This window comes from Hyperolius riggenbachi, chromosome 9 (assembly GCF_040937935.1).
Source record: "Hyperolius riggenbachi isolate aHypRig1 chromosome 9, aHypRig1.pri, whole genome shotgun sequence".
Classification (NCBI taxonomy): domain Eukaryota; kingdom Metazoa; phylum Chordata; class Amphibia; order Anura; family Hyperoliidae; genus Hyperolius; species Hyperolius riggenbachi.
In genome coordinates this window covers 133,875,644-133,901,070 of record NC_090654.1, presented here as the reverse complement: position 1 = coordinate 133,901,070, position 25,427 = coordinate 133,875,644, and the positions used below count along the sequence as shown (strand labels likewise).

General features: G+C 43.9%; 1 protein-coding gene across 1 annotated transcript in view; it reads right to left on the bottom strand.

The window, feature by feature from the left end:
* LOC137532709 (sodium/potassium-transporting ATPase subunit alpha-2) overlaps positions 1-25,427 on the bottom strand; it is a 138,509-nt gene that overhangs the window by 58,606 nt on the left and 54,476 nt on the right. Inside the window, exons 6-14 of the mRNA XM_068253540.1 lie at positions 22,068-22,202; positions 21,779-21,896; positions 17,134-17,402; positions 16,828-17,026; positions 12,925-13,034; positions 8,869-9,003; positions 7,405-7,594; positions 5,932-6,107; positions 3,336-3,472 (exon numbers count right to left, since the gene is read on the bottom strand). Of these exons, the coding sequence (XP_068109641.1) occupies positions 3,336-3,472; positions 5,932-6,107; positions 7,405-7,594; positions 8,869-9,003; positions 12,925-13,034; positions 16,828-17,026; positions 17,134-17,402; positions 21,779-21,896; positions 22,068-22,202 (1,469 nt within the window). The remainder of the gene's footprint in view (positions 1-3,335; positions 3,473-5,931; positions 6,108-7,404; positions 7,595-8,868; positions 9,004-12,924; positions 13,035-16,827; positions 17,027-17,133; positions 17,403-21,778; positions 21,897-22,067; positions 22,203-25,427) is intronic.

The following is a 25,427-nucleotide window of genomic DNA, read 5'->3' as shown; positions in this document are numbered from 1 at the left end:
GAAAGATATTAAAGATGTGACGGCAGTACCTATGATTCACCACTTGATGGCAGTGCTTTAACACTATGTTCACATAGTGGATCAACAGGGATATGTGAGGAAGCAGGCTGGTGTTGTACTTTTTTTTTTTTTCTGGTTGAACTCGGTGGATATTTGTCTTTTTTCAACCCAAGTAACTATGTAACATATCCCAGTAGACTGTTTTACCATGTTAGCCATCAGTAAAAGCAAAAAGGTTTGAATCAGGAGGATACCATTTATTGCCCAACTTAGAGGTAAATAATAAGTAAGCTTTCGGCTAATAAGCCTTCTTCAGACTTTGTTCCTGTATTTTAACAATATTTTAAAACAGACAGCTTTTATACACTGGACATTCTGGGGAGAAACATTATTTTGCAAACATGCATTAGATGCCTTAATTACAACTTCAGGAGGGTCTCAAAGGGATACTACCTAATTTATGACAAATAGGTAAGACCACTTGTTTGCTAAAACATCACATACCACATACTCTGGGTGATGGGGAGACATCATAAATACAGAGTTCAAACATAACTAGGCAGTAAAAATGTAAAATGACAAGCTAAAAAGAATTGTGACATTTAAAACCCATCTTACCGGCACGTGAAATAGAACAAATGGTGGTATAAAAACCATCTTACCAGTATATGAAATAAAAATAAATAAATAAAAAGAATTGTGTTAATTGTGGCTGGATAGCGTAATAGTTAAGGGATATTCGCAAAAGTAATCATGTATACAGGCAGAACAGTGTACATTATCCCATCCAATTGGAATGGACTCGTATAAATTGTATACGTGGCATACAACAAAAATTATAAAAAGTAAACTATTATGTGACCATTTAGAATGATATATAAATGGCATTGTTCTTCAGAGGACCTAATCTTAAATGATAATCACAAAGCGATAAATTAACTCTGTGGTCTGAACATGGTTTTGAGGTGTAATCTCATTGAGTAGGAGACTCTTGATCAGAGAGAAGATAAAAGAGGAAAAAGAGAGGGGGGGAGGGTGAAATAAAGTAGAAAGAAGTGGCTATCGAGCCAATTCTGCCTTTTACTCGTCAGAGTCTTTAAAAAGGACCCAGCCAGCCCAAGTTTTGATGTATTGTTCTGCTTGGTCTTGTGAGGAGAGAATAATCTTTTCCATCTGTGCAATTCTGTCTACCCGGGCCTCAATTGGAGAATGGTGGGTGAATCTGGCTGTTTCCATAGGACAGGAATAGTTGCCCTAGCTGCATTTACCAGGTGTACCGAAATTGTTTCTAGAAGGATTTGAGAAAGTTTGAACAGCAATGTAGTAGAAGGAATTCAGGGATAAAGAGGACCTTGAAAGAGGAGTTCGTTCCACTCCCAAAGTTAAAGCAAGAATGTGGTCGTTATCTCCCTGAGACTTGGTTCACACAGTCAGCTAGGCAGTGGTGCGATCACTAGAATCAATCAAAGCTGCCTAGAATGAGTTGCCGGATTCAACACTGGCAATGGAATGCAGGCATGTACAACCTTCCTACATCATGTGTCTGTGAACTTACTTAGCCCCCTCACCCCACTTAAACCTTGCTGAAAATCCCTAACTACATTCCCAACCTTGCCCCTTGTAGTGATCTAAGAGGGAATCATACAGCATATGCAACCACTATAACCTCCGCTTCCCCAAAGCCAGTGCTGCTACCATTCTCACTCCAACAATGTTTGCCCATCACCCCCACTCTTACCCCCATTAATTTCTGCAACCATACACTCACCCTTCCTAATTACAAACATGGGCATTACAATTCCCTTTCCCAAAGGGAATCATCTCACTACACCCCAAATAACAAGTGTGGCTAACATACCTAATATCCCTCCTTTCTTTATGCATGCATTCACTTGCAAGTGCTGCCTTAATTAATAATTAATATTAATAGGGCAGACAGTGCCTTATTAAGACAGAGATTAATAGGGCACATTGTGGGTATTTGAAGTGTCAGAGAATTCTCTAGATAGGAAGGAGGTAGGGAGATGTGGTTCATGATAAATTTACTTGTAACTCCTTAAAATTTGCCTTTTGCTAACTTGAAGTCGATTGAGCCCTAATACAGATAAGGATACTATGAAAAGGAAGGGCTGGTTGTGCTGAAGGAGGTGAATGTCAGCTTTTTTTAGACAGATCTGACCTTTAGGCAATGGCTCAAACTTTCAAATAACTACCATCACTACATTACATATACTCAGGGCCGGATTTCTGGCAAGGCCCCATAGGCCATGGCCTAGGGCACCAAAAGTTTAGGGGTGGCTCAGTGAGGGGCAGGAAATCTGTTCTATGCAGCCATCCCTATCTAAAAGGACAGCTTTAACCTTTGAACTCTCTGTCCTGTTCTTGTGCTGTCCCTGCAAGACCTGTAAGCTCTATCCTGCCGGTATACATCAGCCTAAGGGCTGGTTCACATGGACGCTTGCGGAGCATTTACCGCAAGCGTTCGGAACGTCGCGGTAAACGCTCCCATTCAAGTGAATGGGAGCGTTTACACCGAACTTTTGCGCGCTTTTACCCGAACGCGGCGTTCGGGTCCCGATTTTCGCGAGCGTTCGGGCTGCCCCTGGAACCGACATGTTGCTTCCAGGGAGCGGCCAACCGCGACGGCTAATGTTCCCCTAGGGGAAGAAAAAAACGCGACCGCATCACGATGCGACCGAAGGCTACTGAAAGCCTGACCGCGACGCCACGCAGACGTCCGTCTGAACCAGCCCTAACTCTCATGGTGACCCAATGGGTCCATCATTAATGAGATGGAAAGCATAACATAAAAGTTCAAAACATAACTTATAATCTATACACATATTACTAAAATAGCTATTGTCTGTGACACCAATGATGGAAAGTAAGGAAAATTCTCATTGGGGCACACAGAGATAACAACCATACAGATGGTATAGTTGGCCTTGGGCGGTAAAAAGTAAAAATCCGGCCCTGCATATACTGTACATGAATAAGTGTCTGTCTATTTTTCTCGCAAGTAGGAGGTCAGCACTGTGTTTTCAGGGTAATGCAGCTCTGTGCTCCACATGTATCTTCTTGGACATAAGGCACAGAAGAAGACCGCCCCTTTTCACTGAATAAATACAGCACAGTGCTTCTGCAATGAGGCTGATCCAATGCTGCTTATTCTTTCTTTTTTGTTTTTTTACTGAATTTTGTAGCAGACCAATCTTTGTAAACATATTCTACTCATGAGTATTTTCTTACTTATTGTAGCATAACTACACTACCACTTAAAATAAAGATGTTTATGATGTTTATGATGTTTGATGGTAATATATGGGTAAGCTCACCTGGGATTCACCTGATTTACAGGGATGTTTAGCCGAGCTGCAATGTCTTCCACAGTCTCATTCCCCTCTGAGATTATACCGACACCTTTAGCAATGGCCTTGGCAGTAATGGGATGATCACCCGTCACCATGATGACCTGGAAGGCATAAGACGCATTTTTGGTTAAGTTTCAGAACCAGCATTCTTTTTTCTGTGACAGCTACAGACACAGGGCCTGATGCACTAACTACCGGTAATACTGCCGTACAGAGACAGTGCATGGCAATGTTACCAGTACTAATACAGCAGTATACCACGAGGTATGCTGCTATCGCGACCTGAGATACTAGAGTAATGCAAGCGTTCCTACGGTAACATGCGTTACCGCAGAGACATGCACAGTACTCGAGTACTGCACGTTACACTATTAGTGTAAGTACTGGTAATATTGCCGTGAGCTGTCTCTGAACAGCAATATTACCGCTAGTGCTGTTACACCAATGGTGGTCATGAGAATTAATGACATATTGCCATAAGAATAAACATGAATAGACTCTTAAAAACTGGACAGCAACTCAACCCCACAACAACACAACCACTAACCAGCTGTATTTACTACAAATTCTATGAGGTGCAACAGTAAATATTAAATAGCCCTGGAACTTTACATCGGACCTAAAATAGGCTGTTTCATTTTAATCCTAAGCCTTATTTTGATAGACAACGAGGTCATCATATTTTTCAGATATTTTTGTAATGATTCTCACTTCTCAGCTCGTCCAACACCGCCAGAGGCTGCCGCTCAGGCCCTGCTGGGCCGATTTGCACCAAATAAAAAGCAGCACACGCAGCCGGCACTTTGCCAGCCGCGTGTGCTGCCTGATCGCCGCTGCAGCGCGGCGATCCGCCGCGTGCAGCGGCGAAAGAGGGTCCCCCCAGCCGCCCGAGCCCAGCGTAGCCGGAACAAACAGTTCCGGCCAGCGCTAAGGGCTGGATCGGAGGCGGCTGACGTCAAGACGTCGGCTGACGTCCATGACGTCACTCCGCTCGTCGCCATGGCGACGAGGGAAGCGAAACACGGAGGGCCGCTCATTGCGGCCTTCCGTGTTATCTCTTGCCGCCGGAGGCGATCGGAAGATCGCCTCCGGAGCGCCCTCTAGTGGGCTTTCATGCAGCCAACTTTCAGTTGGCTGCATGAAATAGTTTTTTTTTTATTTAAAAAAAACCCTCCCGCAGCCACCCTGGCGATTTAATCAGAACGCCAGGGTGGTTAAAACAGAAAGAATTTGCGATAATTCAGGTTGGAGTGAGCTTGAGATGTCTCCTAGTGCATCACTGCTGAATATACTGTATGCAAATTAACCATTGTTACCCTTCCTTAGCATTTTAGTAAGGGGGCTTTTAGGACCATTGTAGCCCCTTACACACTCCAATGAGTTCTGGTTCACCATGACCTTGCTGGTTAGTCTGTACCTCTCGGTGTTACAAGCCCTACTCCATGCCATGCACTTATGAGGATCAAACAATCCGTAACAGTCTGTATGCATGTTGGATTATTATGGCTCTATACAAATTAACAAGCTGACACATCATTGCATTCCAGCGGTTCTGGAGGTGTGTTTAGCTTCTAATGGTAACAATGGTTAATTTGCATATTTTCAGCAGTGATGCACTGGGAGACATCTCAAGCTCACTCCAACCTGAATTATCGCAAATTCTTTCTGTTTTAAGAAAGCAAACTTTTGTTTTTCTTAGCATTTTAGTAAGGGGGCTTTTAGGACCATTGTAGCCCCTCACACACTCCAATCCAGTTCTGGTTCACCATGAGCTTGCTGGTTAGTCTGTACCTCTATGTGTTTTAAGCAAAGTTACCTGATAACAGCCTAGAACCTTAAGCCTCGTCTACATGAGGAGATGTGCAGGTGATGTTCCTTATCAATCGAGCGATAACATCCGTCAGGTCCGATTTTGCCGCCGCCGATTCCCTGCTCGTTCCCCACGAGGGGACAATGGCAGGGAATCAATCGAGCAGAAGATAAGTGGCGCGGGGACGAGGGCGGATCGAATCCGATGCCCGCGCGGGCGAGTGGGGACGCGGCGGGTACGCGCAGGGATGCGGAAGAGGCGATCCGGCGGCTAATCGAGCCGCCGGATCGCCTCGTGTAGATCCAGTTTTAAAGTTTGTGGCACTGTAAGTGGCTGGTGAAAGGTTTAAAGGTTTGGTTCAGATGGATGGCTGCCTGCATCTGTTAGCCGATGCACAGCGCTTTTCTGCTACAGAGCAGAAAAGCATTTTGCATCCATTCCCACCGTTCTGTCATCATGTTTTGAACCCCTAGGGGGACACAGAACCACAAACACTGCTACATGCAGCATATCAGAAAATTGACCGCAGCACAATCGCTGACAAACACATTGATATGAACACTGCTACTCATCTCATGCGAGGCGCGGTGGATCCTGGCATTAAATGATAATGGATGCGAAACTGGTGACTCATTGAATATAATCTAATCAGTGAGCTCGTACATGGATAAATACAAGCTCTTCCACAGAACTAGAGTTAGGGCATTGAAAAGAACATCATGTAACGCCATCACTAATATCTGTGCTCACCTTTATCCCAGCACTGCGGCATTTTCCTACAGCATCAGGCACAGCCGCCCTGGGTGGGTCAATCATCGAAATGAGGCCCACGAAACACAGGTTTATAATAGGGAAGTTGATCTCATCAGTGTCAAACTTGAATCCTCGCGGGAAGTTGTCAGTGGGCATGGAAGTTTGGCAGAACCCTGATAGGGAAAGAAGAGTCAGTGAAAATTCATGCCCACAGCAATGATGTACTAGGTTTACAGGGACGCCAAGTCATTTCGTTTAGTGCTCATATACAAAGGAGATGATCTTCTAAAATTGTGACTTAACAGAAATACCCAACCTCTCATTAAATCTGATTTGACGTAATTACTGTAGAAGTAAAATTACAGACTTCCTCTACAGTAGGTTTACTACACTGAGAATTTAGCTTGATGAGATATTTACACAGCGTGCTACATGTCTTAAGAGATACACTGATTGCCATTAAAATATCAAAACTGCTCATGGGAGAAGCGCCCACTTAGCAAGATTAAGAAGATTTCAGCAGGTGTGCTCAGATTGCTTGACTCACTGACTGAAGGACAGATGCAGGTTAGAATATGTAGAAACGCATCATAAAACTCTTCTAATGTATAACGCCTAACTATGGGAGTTGGTTTTTAGTTTAAACTGTTTTAAGGTTCATGTTAACATGTTTGTGTACTTATATCGAAATGTGCTTCACGTTCTATTATAGATAGTAAAGGCACTGCAGTACTGTATGTGTTATGCTGGGAATACACCATAAATTTTTTGGGCAGATAGATAGCTCGATAGATAATTTCCGACAGGTCCGATCTGATTTCGATTGTTTTTCTGATTGATTTTCTCATAAAAGTGAATAGAAATCGATCAAAAAAACTTTCTGAAAATCGATTGGAAAATAAATCTGCTGAAAAAACTCATTGTCTCTTCCCAGCATTAGTCTCTTTAATTTTGTTTCAAATTTTACCCCACTCCTTTCATAGGACTGATTCCCTACTCTTCCATTTATACCCGTCTGCTCAAGTGCTGATACAGTAACATCAGAGAACACCGGAAGAAGTACTGCTGCTGACTGCGGGTATAATCACTGTGCAGGCGTTATCAGCGATTTGGAAAACAGGACGTAGGAATATTTAATTAGTGATTTTAAAGCCTGGTATACACCTTCAATTGTGGCTGGCCAATGATTAGCCAATTTTACCACTTCAATATAGTATGAGGACCAACAGATTTTGAATACTATGAGCAGATTGTGTAGATAAACTCTCCTACAACATGGAGGTGGTAAAAATGGTGATTGGTCAATCAAAGTTGAAGGTTTTAAAAGGAGCTTAAAATCACCAATTCAAGCAAATTACACTATTGATCAGAAGCATTGTTTTAAGTTATTTATGCACACTTGAGTATGAGTATACACATTAAGCATAGTAGTTTATTATGTAGAGAAAATTACATATGCAGGGAACCCACCCAGCACTCTCTCTCCCAGTCCCCCGAGTTCAAAGTAGGCATTTTGGAAGGCATCCTTCATCTCCTCATCTAGTGGGTGCTCCTGTCCATGCATCATGATGTGAGAACAGCGGTCCAGAATCCTCTCTGGTGCCCCCTTCATCACCAGTAGGTGACCATCTGGGCTGTCTTCACGTTCATGAATGGACAACTATAAAGGAAACAGGAAAATAATCATTACCTGCTGTTTAAAGGAAGGTTTATGAAAGGTATATGTAAGGTACATCTTTATTTGCTTTATAAAAAAAAAGACACGTCGATCTTTTGGCTCCATTTGCTTCTTAGTCGCACACCTGGAACAAGCATGCAGTCTCATTCTGAGTCACTTATCTAGAAAGGATTACAGGACAACTCAATGAAAAGTCTTTGGATTAGGCTTTGAGGAATCACATTTCTAATTCACAAATTTAACTTTCTTTTTTACTTTCAAAAAGTACCGTATATCACCATGGATAAGCCAACTTTTTGACACCCACATTTTGGTTGTAAAGTGGAGGGATGACATTGCAACAGTTTACAAATATCCATACTGTAATGGCCTGCTCCATTTTAGTGTTGCTTTGCTTGTCTCTGGGGAGGGAGAGGTAAAGAACATCCAATGCAGCACTGTCTTTTTGGATGTCTTCACTGTACGCTAGGGTCTCTAAAGTAGAAGGTGGTATATTAAACCAGGCTGTAATACGCTGTATTTGCGCAGTCAAGGCAGCTACTATTCTTAAAAGGAAAACAAAAATCCTCAGACTCCTCAGTGTACGAAACCACCGACTCCAGGTACCCAAAATTGTTCTGACTCTTTGACTCCACAGCCCTGATCACTATTGACAAATGATTTGCTGTATTAGGAGCATTCAGCCTTGCAGACTCCATGTCACCTCTTCAACCTCAGCCCACTTATTAACCTATGCATGAGCAACATCTGAACAACATGGGCCTCCCTTTCAAAATGTAGGTGTGTAGGGTGATTAAGAAAGACACCCTTGAAGAAAAAAGCACAGAGACAATGGGAGCCCCGATAGTGTAATAAGTAATGACAAAGAGTTACAATTGTGGTAGAGGATGGTACTAACAAATGGAGGTTGCAAATGGGCAACCAACCAATGATGGTAGGTGGAGATCAACAACCCCGACTCCACTCGGGTGTCCAGATACAGTGGATGCTGGTCGCACTCTTGGCAAAGAACTGCAATATTGGCTATAGGGGTGGGTGTACACCTAACCAAAATGGAACACCCCTCCCAAAGGAGGGTGGGTAGCACAAAGGGGAAAGACACGCCCAAAAATTGATAAACTGTGTTAAAATGTTAAAAACAGCTAAAATAGAACACAGTTTTATCCATTTTTGGGTGCCTCTTTTGCCCTTGTATCCCTTTCAAAATGCTCACAATGGAATGTGTGTAGAGACCTTGTGTCTTGTAATGTTCTCACCTGGTACTTGTTGGTGGAGTTGAATGGAATTTCAGCCACTTTTGGGTTCCTGTCTCTCATTTTCTTCACAGAGCCACAAGAGAGTTCTATACACTTGAGCAGAGCGGACTCTGAGGCATCTCCTGCCGTGTCTCTCTGTGCAATGACACGATGATAACTGATCATTATCTTGTTCTTGTTATAAATACTACAGCCAAACAATATTCTAGATTTATGTTACATGCTGCATAATTTTTCTGTTTTTGACTATACCTGATTGCAGATCTGTGTAATGCATTATATACAATCAAGGCTGTTTTTAGGCATAGACAGTAAAGACAGATGCCTGTGGTGACAACTGAAAGAGGGGGGACCACAGATCACACTATTCTTTATGGAATTCTTATAGCCAACTGATAGTTTCCATTAAGAAAGGAATGGATGGTAATTTTAACACCTAAATGGGCACTGCTGTGTGGATTATTGCAACTCTGATTGGATTTCCAGGACGATATTCTAACCTGTAAAGACCCAGGCAGTACATAAACAGTAAAAAGTTTATAAAGTGTATACACATCCCTCAAAACCGTTATTGGAAGGGATTGTTATATGGGTTCAGTGAGTTTGGGTCTTAGCATATTAAAAGTTATTTTTTATCTCAGTACAAACAGAAAATGATTGAACTTGGCTTGTTTAGAAGGGTAGGCCAGGAAAAAGCCCCTTCTCTCTGAAAAGTACCAGGCAGCACAACTTAGGTTTGGAGCAAAACAGAAGACTTCTGGAACAGTATCTTTTAGACCAGGGCTTTTCAACCTTTCTACAGATTGTACCACTTTTATCACATGGCATGTTTAATGTATCACCAGTGACTCCGCAAAACCATCAAAAATGGGTGTGGTCATGACAGGCTGTGGGAGGAGCCAACTGTCAAGGATCGACCACAATTAGCCAGAAAGAACACATAAAACAACAACAACCAACCATAAAATAACCTACCACTTGTTTCACATGGGTATGTGCTAGATTATCTGTTAACTGCTGCCATTTTAGCTGCCTCATGTTACAGGAGGGATCTAAAATGACTGCAAAACAATGACCCAGGGGGGCAGGGTGCTGCCTGGATCAGGGTGCTGGGTGCTAGCTGGGTCAGGCTGCAGGGCACTGGGTAGGTCAAAGTGCTGGCTGAGTCAGGGTACAGGAAGCTGGCTGGGTCAGGGTGAAGGTTGCTGGCTAGGTCAGAGTAATGGCTAAGTTAGGTTGCAGGGTGCTGGCTGTGTCAGGGTACAGGGTGTGTCAGGGTACAGAGTGTGTCAGGATGCAGGGTGCTGGCTGGTTCAGAGTGCTGGCTAGGTCAGGGTCCAGGATGCTGACTGGGTCAGAGTGCTGACTCAGGGTACAGTGTGCTGGGTGGGTCAGGGTGCTGGCTGATTCAGAGTGCAGGGTTCTGGCTAGGTCAGGGTAAAGGGTGCTTGCTAGGTCAGGGTGCAGGTTGCTGGCTTGGTCAGGGTGCACAGGATGGGTCAGGGTGCAGGTTGGGTCAGAGTACAGGATGCTGGCTAGGTCAGGGTGCTGGCTGCGTTAGTGACCAGGTGCAGGGTGGGTAAAGATGCATGCTGGGTCAGGGTGCGCAGGGTGGGTGAGGGTGCAGGCTGTGTCAGGGTGGATTAAGGTGCAGGCTGTGTCAGGGTGCGCAGGGGGATCAAGGTGCATTGGGTGCCTCTGCCATCATTACTGACCTCAGATCGGCTGCTAACGCCTGGTCCTCCTCGTCACTGCTGTGCTCTTGGTTCCTACCCCGCTCCCGCTACCTGAGCCCCACTCTCCTCCTCACAATACTACCAGACCTCAGATCAGCAACATAGCAGAGACAGGGACAGCTCGCACACCACTCACGCCTGGTGTACTACAAACGCGGAAGTGACTAATGACGTCAATTATGCATTTGTAGTACACCAGGTGCGAGTAGCGTGCGTGCCATCTGCTATGTCACTGATCTGAGATCTGGTAGTATTGTGAGGAGGGGAGTGGGGCTCAGTTAGCAGCGGCAGCACCGGGAGCGGAGAGGCAGTGCAGCAGACAGCGGGGCGCGTACCACCTTGCAGGTGGCAAAGTCCCACCAGTGGTATGCATACCACCAGTTAAAAAGCCCTGTTTTAGACAGACCAAAGTTTTCTTGTCTGGCCATAATGCACAGCACCATGTTTGGAACACAGCATATCAGCACAGCCACCTCATACCAACTGTCATGCACAGTGATGAAGCAGCGTTGATTGAACATGTTTTACAGCTACAGTGCCTGGGTCCCTCGCAGTCACTTGCAATTAGCTCTTCCTGGCCTGCAGTGAGACTATCTGTGCAACAGATAAACTCATACAGAAAGTGATTACTGCCAGTTTTTGCTTCTAAAAGTGGTTCTACAAACTACTGAATTATGAGATGTGTTTAGTTTTTCACACACGGCTTCTCCATTTTGGCTTTATCTAGAGTGGCCAGACGTCCTGGATTACCCGGGACAGGTCCCGGATTCGGGGGATGCTGTCCCAGGCTGCATGAGGTCCCGGGAAACGTCCCGCTTTTAGCAGCGGGACGTCCCGGCCTCGGGACTCTGGCCACTGTACTGAATGAACTAGCCACAGCGTCTCATAGACGCTGTGCTAGTTCATTCCCCGCAGCCCCGCTCCAGCAGCCTGAATTGTCCTCCTCCGGCAGGCACAGGCAGAGCAGGGCTACGGGAAGATGGCATCCGGAGGCGGAGCCCTGTACTGGAGACTATTTGTGTCTCCAGTACAGGGCTTTGGGAGCCATCTTCCCGTAGCCCTGCACTGCCTGTGAGCGCGGAGGAGATTGGAGGAGGATCGTCCGGGGGAGCTGCGCGCTGTCAGGTGAGTAAAAGCTTTTTTTTTCCAGGTGAAATGTGCCCACATTGCGTTTATTTTGTAATGACATGTTGCCTGCAAAGCGTTTATTTTGTGCTGAAATGTTGCCCGCAATGCGTTTATTTTGTGCTGAAATGTTGCCCGCGATGCGTTTATTTTGTGCTAACATGTTGCCCGCAATGCGTTTATTTTGTGCTGACATGTTGCAAGCAATGCGTTTATTTTTTGCTGCCATGTTGCCCGCAATACGTTTATTTTGTGCTGACATGTTGCCCGCAATATGTTTATTTTGTGCTGACATGTTGCCCGCAATACGTTTATTTTGTGCTGACATGTTGCCCGCAATACGTTTATTTTGTGCTGACATGTTGCCCATTGCGTTTATTTTGTGGTGTCTGGGGTAACTGTTGCTGCATTTGTTATTTAATGGTCATAGTTGTCTATGTTTGCTGCTTTGGGGTTACGGTATACTATTAAATAGCATCACACAGTTTCTGCACACCCATGATGCAAATCCTCGTTTGACCACATCATGGTGTAGACACTGCTTTCTTATGCCTCGCTGTTACATCATTACGTTAGCTCCGCCCATACAATGCCATGGCCACGCCCATTTTTTGGTGCCACCACATGTTTCGGAGCGCCGCAGCCCCCATTTTTCACCTCCCCCCCGCCGCCCCGTACCAGGTTGAGCCCACAAAAATCTGGTCACTCTACTTTATCCTTTTTGGTAAGTAAATAATGACATGGTGCAATATGTAGTGTGTTGTTTTACTCCGGAGGTTGGATTTAAATATTTTTAAAACCCACATGATCTTTTTACTATCATCTGTTATGTAAAAACTTGCAATTAAAAAAAGTGATGTACTTTATTTCTCTGCTTTATAATGATGGTTTATCTTAGATGTTGCATTTTATTTTGTCTAAAGATAAAGTTGTTAATTAACAGACATGGATAATCTTTCAACAATAGTATTTACAAATCCTGCTGTAGCAACAATAAAACAGCATGAGCACTGGACTGAAAACAGAAATTCTTAGAATAAACTGGCCTGTAGTTACTGTATATTATTCACAAGACTCCCATGGCCTGTGGCCAATCGATCAGCACAATAGAAATTCTGAAGACTACTCCATACTTTTACTCAGTGTCTAGCCAATCAAGAGTCACTTATATTTAATGTAAGGATTAAAATCTTACTTTTGAAATGGGAATTTTATCTTGCCCCACTTTGAACACTGCACGGTTACAGAGAGCAGCAATTCGAGACAGGGCAGTCCAGGTGGGCGATCGCTTATCAAAAGTCGTTCCTAAGTATAAAAACAAATCAAAGATTAACATCTTTAAGGGGCTGTCGACCTGAGTACCGTGTCATCACTTACATATAAACAGTTTTTGGCAAGTGTGTGTGCTTACACTGCTACATTTGTTTTATTTTAGTACTACCACGTGTTTGGGCTATGCACATCATGCAGTTGCACAGGGCTTTATGGCTTATCTCACCCCATAGTTCACAGTCGCTGGTTCCTACATGTCTGGCCCCTAATTGCTGACACTGGAGCCAGAGCTACAGCACAGCTTCTCCCAATTTCAGCTACCATAACCTATGTGCATCCCGTGCATCCCCACCAGTTTGCTACCCTTATGTCTGGGGCATCTGCTATTACTAGATGTACTGTAAGTTGAGGTAGGGTTGCATAACTATGTTATTTGGGGTCATGCTGTCTAATTGCTTTTTGGAGCCATTGTCCATTATTGATATCTAGTGCTCATCGTGCCTAATTGTTACCATATTTGGGGGTCATGTTGTAAAATTATCAAAATTAGAGGTCAATATAAAAGCTCAGCAGATGAGCTTATTGTCCTTAGGCTGATGGAAAAGACTAAGGAAATGATATGCACATTGAGGGAAAACATTTTTGTCATTTATTGAGGAAAGGGTACTTTCCAGTAAGAGTGATTAAAGTCTGGATTGTATTACCACAGGAAGTAGTTGTGGCAAATTCATTATCTGCATTTAAAGGGAGCTTTACTTTCCTTGCATTGAAGGGCATCCATGGCTATAATTACTAGGTAATTTCCGGCAGTGTTGATCCAGGGATTTTATACGATTGCCATCTGGAGTTGGGGAGATAATTTATTTCCCTTTTAGGGCTAATATGTCCAAGCCTTGTAAGGGTCCCTCATCTGGATAAACTGAGATATATGAAGGTGCAGGCCAGTGTTGTACCATATTTTTTGGTTGAACACAATGGATGTGTCAATTATTCAACCCAACTATGTAACTATGTAACCAAAGGTTAGTAAATATACCACCCAGTGTAACACACTCCTTTGCAGCCTACCAGGGAAATGACTGGCACTACAGCAATCAATTCTGAACCGTGCTGTGCAGTCCATCTACCTTTATTTTTGTTTCTCAAATGCTGCCTCTCCTCTGTTACTCTTTCCACCGGCTTCCTATCATACACAGAAGCCAGTTCCAGCTTGTAACACGTATAAAGCTCTAAAAATACAGTTATTTCACTCATTACTAAGCTAATCCCAATATACGATATTACCCAAAAAATAATCTCCACTGTGGAAATGAAGATCACTCTAGTCACCTCCTAGAAAAAGCATATTCAGGTCTTCATGCAAGGTTCTCCTTTCCTCTAGAGCTCCCTTCCACAATCCATCCTGCACTCACCATCCCTGAATATCTTTACTTCTAGCTTTAACACTCAGGTTTTAAGGCAATCAAATAATCTGGCCTAGGGCACACCAGGTAGTTACTGATCTAGCCTGGTCTTATTTTGTACTTTTCAGTCACCAGCTTACTGTTTCCTTTTATCTTGTGTTTCACCCTCTTATTCCTTTAGATCAGGGGTGCCCACACTTTTTCGGCTAGTAAGCTACTTTAAAATTTGCAGAGTCCAGGAGATCTACCAACATTTAAAGTGTTGCACACCGTCCCCCCCGTCATGCACAGCCCAGTATAGGTAGCTGGGTACAGGTCCCTTCAGCATAGGTAGCTGGGTGCAGGTCCCTTTAGCATAGGTAGCTGGGTACAGGCCCCTTCAGCATAGGTAGCTGGGTACAGGTCCCTTCATTATAGGTAGCTGGGTGCAGGGCCCTTCATCATAGATAGCTGGGTACAGGTCCCTTCAGCATAGGTAGCTGGGTACAGGTCCCTTCAGCATAGGTAGCGGGGTACAGGTCCCTTCATTATAGGTAGCTGGGTGCAGGTCCCTTCATCATAGGTAGCTGGGTACAGGTCCCTTTATCATAGATAGCTGGGTACAGGTCCCTTTAACATAGGTAGCTGGTTACAGGTGCCTTCAGCATAGATAGCTGGGTACAGGTCCCTTCAGCATAGGTAGCTGGGTACAGGTGCCTTCAGCATAGGTAGCTGAGTAAAGGTCCCTTCAGCATAGGTAGCTGGGTACAGGTCCCTTCAGCATAGGTAGTTGGGTACAGGTCCCTTCAGCATAGGTAGCTGGGTACAGGTCCCTTCAGCATAGGTAGCTGGGTACAGGTCCCTTCCGCATAGGTAGCTGGGTACAGGTCCCTTCAGCATAGGTAGCTGGGTACAGGTCCCTTTAGCACAGGTAGCTGGGTACAGGTCCCTTAAGCATAGGTAGTTGGGTAAAGGTCCCTTCAGCATAGGTAGCTGGGTACAGGTCCCTTCAGCATAGGTAGCTGGGTACAGGTCCCTTCAGCATAGGTAGCTGGGTACAGGTCCCTTCAGCATAGGTAGCTGGGTACAGGTCCCTTCAGCATAGGTAGCTGGGTACAGGTGCCTTTTGCATAGGTAGCTGGGCACAGGTGCCTTTAGCATAGGTAGCTGGGTACAGGTGCCTTTAACATAGGTAGGTAGTGATAGATGCCTTTAGCATAGGTAGGTAGGGATGGGTGCCTTTAGCATAGGTAGGTAGGAATAGGTGCCTTTAGCATAGATAGGTAGGGATAGGTGCCTTTAGCATAGGTAGTTAGGGATAGGTGCCTTTAGCATAGGTAGGTAGGGATCGGTGCCTTTAGCATAGGTAGGTAGGGATAGGTGCCTTTAGCATAGGTAGGTAGGGATGGGTGCCTTTAGCATAGGTAGGTAGGAATAGGTGCCTTTAGCATAGGTAGGGATAGGTGCCTTTAGCATAGGTAGGTAGGGATAGGTGCCTTTAGCATAGGTAGGTAGGGATAGGTGCCTTTAGCATGGGTAAGTTGGGATAGGTGCCTTTAGCATAGGTAGGTAGGGATAGGTGCCTTTAGCAAGGGTAAGTTGGGATAGGTGCCTTTAGCATAGGTAGGTAGGGATAGGTGCTTAATCACTTACCACCCTCCAGCGGCGATGTCTGGTCTCCTCTTTTTCAGCTGCAGGGCAGATTAGAAACATGTCGGCGGCTGATGGAGCGCTCCGGCGGGCAGCGCGAGTGAGTGTAGCGTGCATGCATGCGTGCTGTGCGTATGTGTTGTGCCCGGCACCGCCCCCGGCCATGACGTCACGTCATGGCAGAACCTCCCCTTGCCTCTCTTCAGCCGCGCCTCCTCTCTCCTCCCCGCTTCCTATTGGCCAGCGGCAGAATTTGATGGGACAGCTACCGGCCGCAAAATGTGATGGGACGCGGCCAAGAGGCCGCAATCTACCAAATATGTGGTCGCGATCTAACGGTATATCGCGATCGACCTATTGGGCACCTATGCTTTAGATTTTAAACTGGACAGTCACAGGGTCATATCCCTATGTCACAGTATTGCTGTACATGGTATGCCTTTTCTGATATGTACCACCAACTGGGTATGTTGTGCATTATCTCATTACCTTTGCTAGTCTCTTTTAATTGTATGTATACTATGTCCGGGCCACTTCAATTGTAAAGTTCCAGGGAAAATGATGGCTCTATATAAATCTATAATGGTAATAACAATACACTCTGAACAGTTAATATGCATAAACACCCAGCTACAGCTCTCTGCTCAGGTAATGAATTTGCCTATTGCAAAGTTTTTCACAAATGAGCAGATTTCCTCCAAGCAACTAGCATGAGATTTACATCACTAAGCTATCAGCTATGTTGAAAATACAGTACCAAGAAGAAAAAACAAATAACTTTAAATTTTCCAAACCTGACTGGTCCTCAGTTGTGTCCGCCTCATGGATTTGATTGTCAAACCACATATGGGCCACAGTCATTCGGTTTTGAGTTAGAGTCCCAGTTTTATCTGAGCAGATGGTTGAGGTGGATCCAAGAGTCTCTACGGCTTCCAGGTTCTTTACAAGACAGTTCTTACGGGCCATTCTCTTGGCCGTCAATGTTAGACACACCTTGAAGAAAGAGAGAAAAAAGTTATCGACTATAAAAAAACGTTCATGGAATGCAACTTCTTTCATTTTGTCTGCAGAAACTCTAATCAAAGATGTCAAGTGCTTACTGTGACTGTAGCTAAAAGACCCTCTGGCACATTGGCAACGATGATTCCAATAAGAAAGATGACAGCTTCCAACCAAGAGTAACCAAGAATGAGGGACAGGACAAAGAAAGAAACCCCCAAGAAGACAGCAACACCAGTGATTATGTGAATGAAGTGCTCAATTTCCGCTGCTATAGGAGTGCGGCCTACTTCTAGGCCTGAAGCCAGTGTAGCAATACGACCCATCACAGTGCGGTCTCCAGTGTATATGACAATACCTCGGGCAGTACCTGTAAGATCAATTAAAAATAATAACAGATTATTTAGAATTCTTTATGTCCCTGATGATAGTAGCAGTAACAATTTTCATAAATATGTGTTTCGTGGACTCATTTCATCTGTGCTTCATGCAGCTGGTGCTCCTCAGAACATAATATAAACAATATCTGCCACTTATTTCCCCCTACTCTTCAAAAGTCTTAGCATACAACCTAATGGTGAAGAAAAGAAATGACCACACTGTCATTCCAGAGCTGATTTCATATAGTTTATACTTGTTTTGCTAACAAACTATTCAGATTGTATGAATATCTGCTATCTGCTTGGGAAGACCACAAATACTGAAATAGTGTCCAACTTCTTCACATGAACTTGTAAGGGGCCACAGAACCCAAAGCTGGTCATTTGGGTGAGATTTGCGGCTGAGAAATTGAGCGCCGACATAGACGCCCATGTTCAACTATGGAGTTGCCAGCTACAGGATACTATTGGAGGTGACAGCACAATAGTAGTAATGGAGTTCCGCTACTTTATAGTGGACTTTGATAGATGGGGCAGATTAGTGTCAGGCTTACGTAGAGCGTAGGTTAGTGTTAGGCATAGATTTGTCCTTAATTGATATTAGTAGCTGGTTAGTGTACTGGTTGAGGGTTCAAACCTTTATCCAGGGTTCGAATCCCAGCTCAAGCCAGTATTTAAAACAGTAAAGAGTCTTCGGTCAAGGACTCCTAATACTCCTAGTCACCTGGTCATAGAGAGCGCCCTTTACTACTGTTTATGTCCCTGCAGGGGAAAGACCCCAGGGGGCCCAGACCTGTGAGGGCTCCCCAACTACTAACCTTCCCTTAGTCCAATATATTAATCCATCCTTCAGATCAAGTGTGTTTGTTACTACACTTGTTGTGGGCGTGAAAGACATGATGACTACACTTGTTTAATGACCCTTGCAAGATGGGCCCCCAGGCTGTGAAGGACACCAAGGTAGGCAAGAAAGGGTTGTGAACATTAGGGGGAGGGGCCCCATCAAGTCAAATCATCATGATTTGTAAATATGCCCGTGTCCCTGTTGTAGATATTTATACATTTCCTGTCAGAAAAGAAACTAGGGTGAAAGAGACAACAATAAAAATTCAAAATGATTATAACCTACTCTATTAAAAACTAAAATACTTTCCCCTGGAGATGGACTTTAAACCTAAGATATATTTTACCCAGTGCAGCTTCAAACTACCAGAAGAAACTCCAAAAATATAAAAAGACAGCTTCTGGCATTGGCTTCTAAGCAAGGTAATCTGTATCTTCTAGCACTGCCGGATGCATTCCAGCATTATTCTTCTTCTCCAGGCTTCCATTTTTCTCTAGAACAGTTCCTTTGAAACTGAATTTCTGACTGTGATTTTGGAAGAAATTCAGCAAGCTACCGCTGGGTTGCTTAGGAAACTCAATGAAAGGATTGTCAGGATGTGACAGGACAGAATAATATCTTCAGTGGGTCTGCTGTGACCTTGTGTAAACCCTGGAGGGGCTCCAATGATGGGAGCACCTGCTGTGAGTGGGACTGAATAGCTATTCTGTTACATATAATCACTATATTCTGAAACAGCCCTGGAACATGTAATCAGTTGCCTAGAGCACAACTGTTGCTGAACAGCCAATAAATCATTTTATTGCAAAATGTGTTCATTGTTTACTCTTACAGAAGGAGCCTGGTTTGAACGAAAATCATGCTCCTTTATAATCACTGAGAAGTCTAAGCCTCTAGTTATAGCTTATTAAAGACACAAACAGCTGACACAAGTATATGTGAACAGTCTGATAACTTAGTAAGCTGTATTTCCAGAAGATGTTTTGTGTCAAAGTTTCTGCAGTTAAAAACTCCTGTCTTGTTTGGCTGAAAGCAGCTTAACTGAAGGAGTTAACAACAGGTGTTGCCGGTGCGACTACTGCTACTTTATCATGATGTTCAGATGGCAAATAAGCAGGGACAGAGAGACTGTTGGGAGAAGATCTCAGCGTACAACTCTGAAGGTCTCCACTACAGTAAGAGTCTGATGAAGAAGGCTCCTGACAAGGCACTTCAAAAGCATAATTCTTTTGAGAACCGCACATGTGTAGAACACTCCCTGCGACCGTGATCAAGGAGGTGGTTAGATAAGACCACGCATGCGTGGTAATTTGCAACTAGAGTCCTAGTCACAGATCTTTCTGAGGGTGCAGCAGCAGAATAGAGGGGACCCAGAGCACACAGAAGGACCTGACAAACCAAGGGGGCCTGCAAGAAGCCCCAGGTAAGTCTAAAATACACTTTTTGTTCCAACAGAGGCATGCTTTCATAGTGATTTATTTAATATCAGGTTGTAACACAGCTTATACACAAATGAGAGCACGATCTGCTATTGAGTGTCTGCACCGCGGCAGAAATACATTTGTGCATGGAGTTGGGTTTCAACGCAAATTAGATGAGTTCTACACCAAATATCAACGGCAATCGGCATCTGTGCTACTTTTGCTTTAAAAAGGAACTCCAGTGAAAATAATGTAATTAAAAAAGTGCTTTATTTTTACAATAATTATGTATAAATGATTTAGTCAGTGTTTGCCCACTGTAAAATCTTTTAAATCCCTGATTTACATTCTGACATTTATTACTTGGTGACATTTTTACTGTTGACTGCGTTAGTAGAAAGAACTATGGTATAATAAACATGAAATACAAAGTCTTGCAGCTCTTGTGGTACAAAAAATATCAAAAATCTTTATTGACACAAATACAAAAATGTCTTAAAAGGGGAGGTTTCTGCAGGATGCTCCTTATTTGCATGAATAATCATAGGGATTCCAGTATTTTGTAATGAAACAAGGCTTTCAAGAAATTGATTGGCAACGACACGCTCGTTTCGGGCATATAATGCCCTTCATCAGGCCACTGTATAAGCACTTTCTATGTCTCCTATGAGCAACACATGGCTGGAGCAGGAAAAATAACAGAAACTACGTAAGACATAGCAAACGCATATCGCACAATCCTGATGGCAGGGAATTAAATCACCGAGCGGCTATAAGCAGGAGTGCTTATAGCCGCTCAGTGATTTCATTCCCTGCCATCAGGATTGTGCGATATGCGTTTGCTATGTCTTACGTAGTTTCTGTTATTTTTCCTGCTCCAGCCATGTGTTGCTCATAGGAGACATAGAAAGTGCTTATACAGTGGCCTGATGAAGGGCATTATATGCCCGAAACGAGCGTGTCGTTGCCAATCAATTTCTTGAAAGCCTTGTTTCATTACAAAATACTGGAATCCCTATGATTATTCATGCAAATAAGGAGCATCCTGCAGAAACCTCCCCTTTTAAGACATTTTTGTATTTGTGTCAATAAAGATTTTTGATATTTTTTGTACCACAAGAGCTGCAAGACTTTGTATTTCATGTTTATTATACCATAGTTCTTTCTACTAACGCAGTGAATTGTTTTGAGGTGAAGTGGATCACATCAAAAAGGACTTTAACGGCTTTTTAGTCTTTTTCCTAAAAAAAGATATTCTCCCAATCATAATATTACTGACATTTTTACTGTTGGCAGGTGATGTAGCTGCTGCATGCTTTTTTGGCAGTTGGAAACAGCTGTAAACAGCTATTTCTCACAATGCAACAAGGTTCGCAGACAGGAAACTGCCAGGAGTACCAGGTCCTCAGAGTTTTTTGTGGGAGGGGTTTCACCACAATATCAGTCATACAGTGCCCCCTGATTGTCTGTTTGTGAAAAGGAATAGATTTCTCGTGTAAAAAGGGGTATCAGCTACTGATTGGGATAAAGTTCAATTCTTGGTCGGAGTTTCTCTTTAAAGTAGTAACAGTCATGCTGTACCTGTGCCTGCTATTAACTGCAAGGCATGCTGAGAAAGATATAATTTCCTGATCATAACTTCTTTAAATTCTTCCACCAACCAAGACTGTTATAGGCAAGCAAAGCTCCTTTTTATTTTAACAGATAGAACAGCCTAATTTTTCAGTTTGGATCCATACTTTGTGAGCGGATAAATGGCAATCCACTTGCTCGCTTTGTTTTTATGTGCATATAAACCACAGCCTTTTTAACAGAAAGTAGCACTTAGGAGCATCAATGTTTGTTTCCATTTGACTGCTTAGTCCATGTCTTGAAAATGAATAGCATAGTTTCCTGCCTAGTACAGCTGATTACTTCTGCAGAATGGTGGGAGTTTCTGGACAGTCTCATGGGAACCGTACTCTAAACAACGGTACTGTTGCCATGGTTGTAAAGAAGTGCAAAATATAAACAGCTGGTGCTTAATAATGCTCTTGATGTGAAGGAATTCTTGCTGCTGTCAAATAACTTAACAACATCAATTTGTCCTCCTTGTTCTCACCTTCCACACAGTTGGTTGAGAAGAAAGAGACGTTCCTGGTCTCCAGAGGATTTTCATGTGTGAACTCCGGGGAACGAGTTTGTGGCTCAGATTCACCTGTCAGCGAAGAATTATCCACCTAGCATAAAGAGCCTGAATTAGAAAAATCTAAAAAAATAATAATGAAGCAAGCATACCGGTATTTATTTTGGACTACTTTTGGTCCTTTATTGAAATAATACTGGGTGTGTTATGTGGACATTTTACATATATCATAAGTTGTACATGAGGTCACAGGAATTGTTGTCACCTTGCAGCCATTAGAGCAGATGATCCTGATGTCAGCGGGAATTCGATCTCCTCCTTTGATCTCCACCAGATCACCAACTACCACGGACTCAGCATTGATTTGCAGCTTCTCTCCCTCACGAATCACCAGAGCTTGCTAAAATAATAGCAAGGAGAGTAAAGGCTGCATAATATGTTGGAGCTAAATAAATCCAATAAATAAGAATAATTAAAAACAAAACCTATAAATGGTAGAACCTGCTCAATCTAGTGGAATGGTGTACATGGAATAAAGGTGCCTGGTAATGCTGTTAGTAGAATATCGGTAATGTTACTGATAGTCTACTATTACCTTAAAGTGGAATGAAACTTAGCATTTCTTCTTTGAGCTAAAAGATTATTTACAGTATAAAATCTACTACCACAAAAGAAAGTAGCAGAACAGCATTCAAGCAGTTAAACACAGCACTTTTGTTCTTCAGTGAGAAGCTCCTTGCTTCAGTGGAAAGCTTCTGGCTGCATCCGAAAAGGTGATAACATTATCTTTTGTTTACATTCCTTTGTCTGCTACATTCCTAGCTGTGCTGAAAATGGGCTCTATCTGCTGTAGAAGCAGAGAGCTGAGGAGCGAGCACTAGATTTTATCCACTTCAGGACAAGAGCAATTTTTACATATCAGCGCTGCTCCCATTCATTCGCCATTAACATTATTACTACTTATCACACCTAAATAATCTATATATTGTTTTTTTCAGGACAAATAAGGCTTTTAGCATGTGATAATTTTGTTTAGTAATCACCTTATTTTCTATGCAGTTTAAATGGTAAATAAGGGAAGAATAGAAAAACACACTATTTCTCCATGTACTGTATATCTATTATAGCTTTACAATAAACAGTGCTAGCTATAAATTAACCTCCCTGGCGGTAATCCCGAGCTGAGCTGGGGCTGAGATTTACTTACCCAGAGCGGTAAACCAGAGCTCAGCTCGGGCTGGACCAAAACCGCCGCGCGCTGGCTTTTTCTGGGTCACGCACGCGATCAGCCCTGCCAGCAAGACCCAGGCTTCTCCCCCTCGGCCGCCAAGATCCCCTCCTGCTCCATTCTTCTTCCGGGGAACCCCGGCGGCCAATCCGGAAAGTAATACAGGCGCTGCTCCAAAAAAAATATCTTTCACCAGCCGCTCAGGAGGAAACCACATCCACAGTAGGTATCACAGAAATCGAAGCAAAGAACTCCACAGCGCTAGGGACACACCACGGTATCTGCAGTTCCACCACAGTGTGAATATTCAGACAGTGACCATCACCAAAGACGAATTCATCAAAAGGTCACTCACTGTCATTAAAACATCACAATTTAATAAAATTCAACAAAGTAGCACATATACAATAGCTTACTTTAAGGGTCCTTTTGACAGGGACCCTTGGTAAAAACAAGCGTATAGTGTATACCAATACACAATTAAAGATCTCACGGAATCAATAGATTTGCCCAGTCTCCAGTTCCGACCGGTTTCGGCTTTCCGCCGTCGTCAGAGATATTCACTGCTAGTCCTAGCTTCTGCCACTCAGGGACTCGAGTGGATACGCCCTCGCTGCCCGGCTCAAGCACTTGTGACTCCGCAATACGCCACACATCGCTGAATCAGTGACTGGTTTTGGGAGCCACTGATTGGCAGAATCCGCGACTAACAGTGAATATGTATGATTGTTAATGAGCCGGGCAGCAGGGGGAGGGTGAGTCCAGTCCAGCACACAGCGCCACCAATAGCTAGATAGAGATGGTATGACGGAGGCGGTAGGCGGAGCTGTACAGAGGGTACAGCTGCGCCTACCGCTGCCGTCATACTATCTCTATCTAGTGATTGGTGGCGCTGTGTGCTGGACTGCACTCGCCCTCCCCCTGCTGCCTGGCTCACTAACAATTATAAATATGCACTGCTAGTCCTAGCTTCTGCCACTCAGTGACTCGAGTGTATCCGCTGCCCGGCTCAGGCACTCCGCAATATGCCACACATTGTTAACTGCCCCCAGCCCAGCGTCCTCACAGAAGGCCCCACCTGCATACATGTGCAATTTAGTGCTAAAGCTTGTTTTGGAAAAAAATCGTGAAAAAAATCGAAATCACAATTTCTGAGTGAAAAATCGTAATTTAAATTTTTCCCTAAAATCGTGCAGCCCTAATATATATATATATATATATATATATATATATATATATATATATATATATACATACTGTATACAGGTGTATATGTACACTCGCCTAATGGAACACCTGTTCAATTTCTCATGAATGCAATTATCTAATCGACCAATCACATGGGGGTTGCTTCAATGCATTTAGGGGTGTGGTCCTGGTCAATACAATCTCCTGAACTCCAAACTGGATGTCAGAGTGGGAAAGAAAGGTGATTTAAGTAATTTTGAGCATGGCATGGTTGTTGGTGCCAGATGGGCCGGTTTGAGTATTTCACAATATGCTCAGTTACTGGGATTTTCACGCACAACCATTTCTAGGGTTTACAAAGAATGGTGTAAACAGGTAAAAACATCCATTATGTGGCAGTCCTGTGGACGAAAATGCCACATAATGTCATAATGGAGGTCAGAGGAGAATAGGCCAACTGATTCAAGCTGTTAGAAGAGCAACGTTGACTGAAACAACCAGTCGTTACAACCGAGGTATGCAGCACAGCATTTGTGAAGCCACAACACGCACAACCTTGAGGCGGATAGGCTATAACAGCAGAAGACTCCACCGGTTACCACTCATCTCCACTACAAATAGGAAAAAAAGGCTACAATTGGCACGAGCTCACCAAAATTGGACAGTTGAAGACTGGAAAAAATGTTGCCTGGTCAACAGAATGAGAACATGGATCCATCATGCCTTGTTACCACTGTGCAGGCTGGTGGTGTAATGGTGTGAGGGATGTTTTCTTGGCACACTTTAGGCCCCTTTACCACCTTAGCGGTATGGACGAGCTCAGCTCGTCCATTACCGCCAGAGGGTGCCGCTCAGGCCCTGCTGGGCCAATTTTGATCAAATAAAAAGCAGCACACGCAGCCGGCACTTTGCCAGCCGCGTGTGCTGCCTGATCGCCGCCGCTCTGCGGCGATCCGCCGCGTGCAGCGGTGAAAGAGGGTCCCCTCAGCCGCCCGAGCCCTGCGCAGCCGGAACAAATAGTTCCGGCCAGCGCTAAGGGCTGGATTGGAGGCGGCTGACGTCAGGACGTCGGCTGACGTCCATGACGTCACTCCACTCGTCGCCACGGCGACGAGGAAAGCCTTGTTAATTCATTATGCTCCAGGAGCGCCCTCTAGTGGGCTTTCAAGCAGCCAACTTTTAGTTGGCTGCATAAAATAGTTTTTTTTT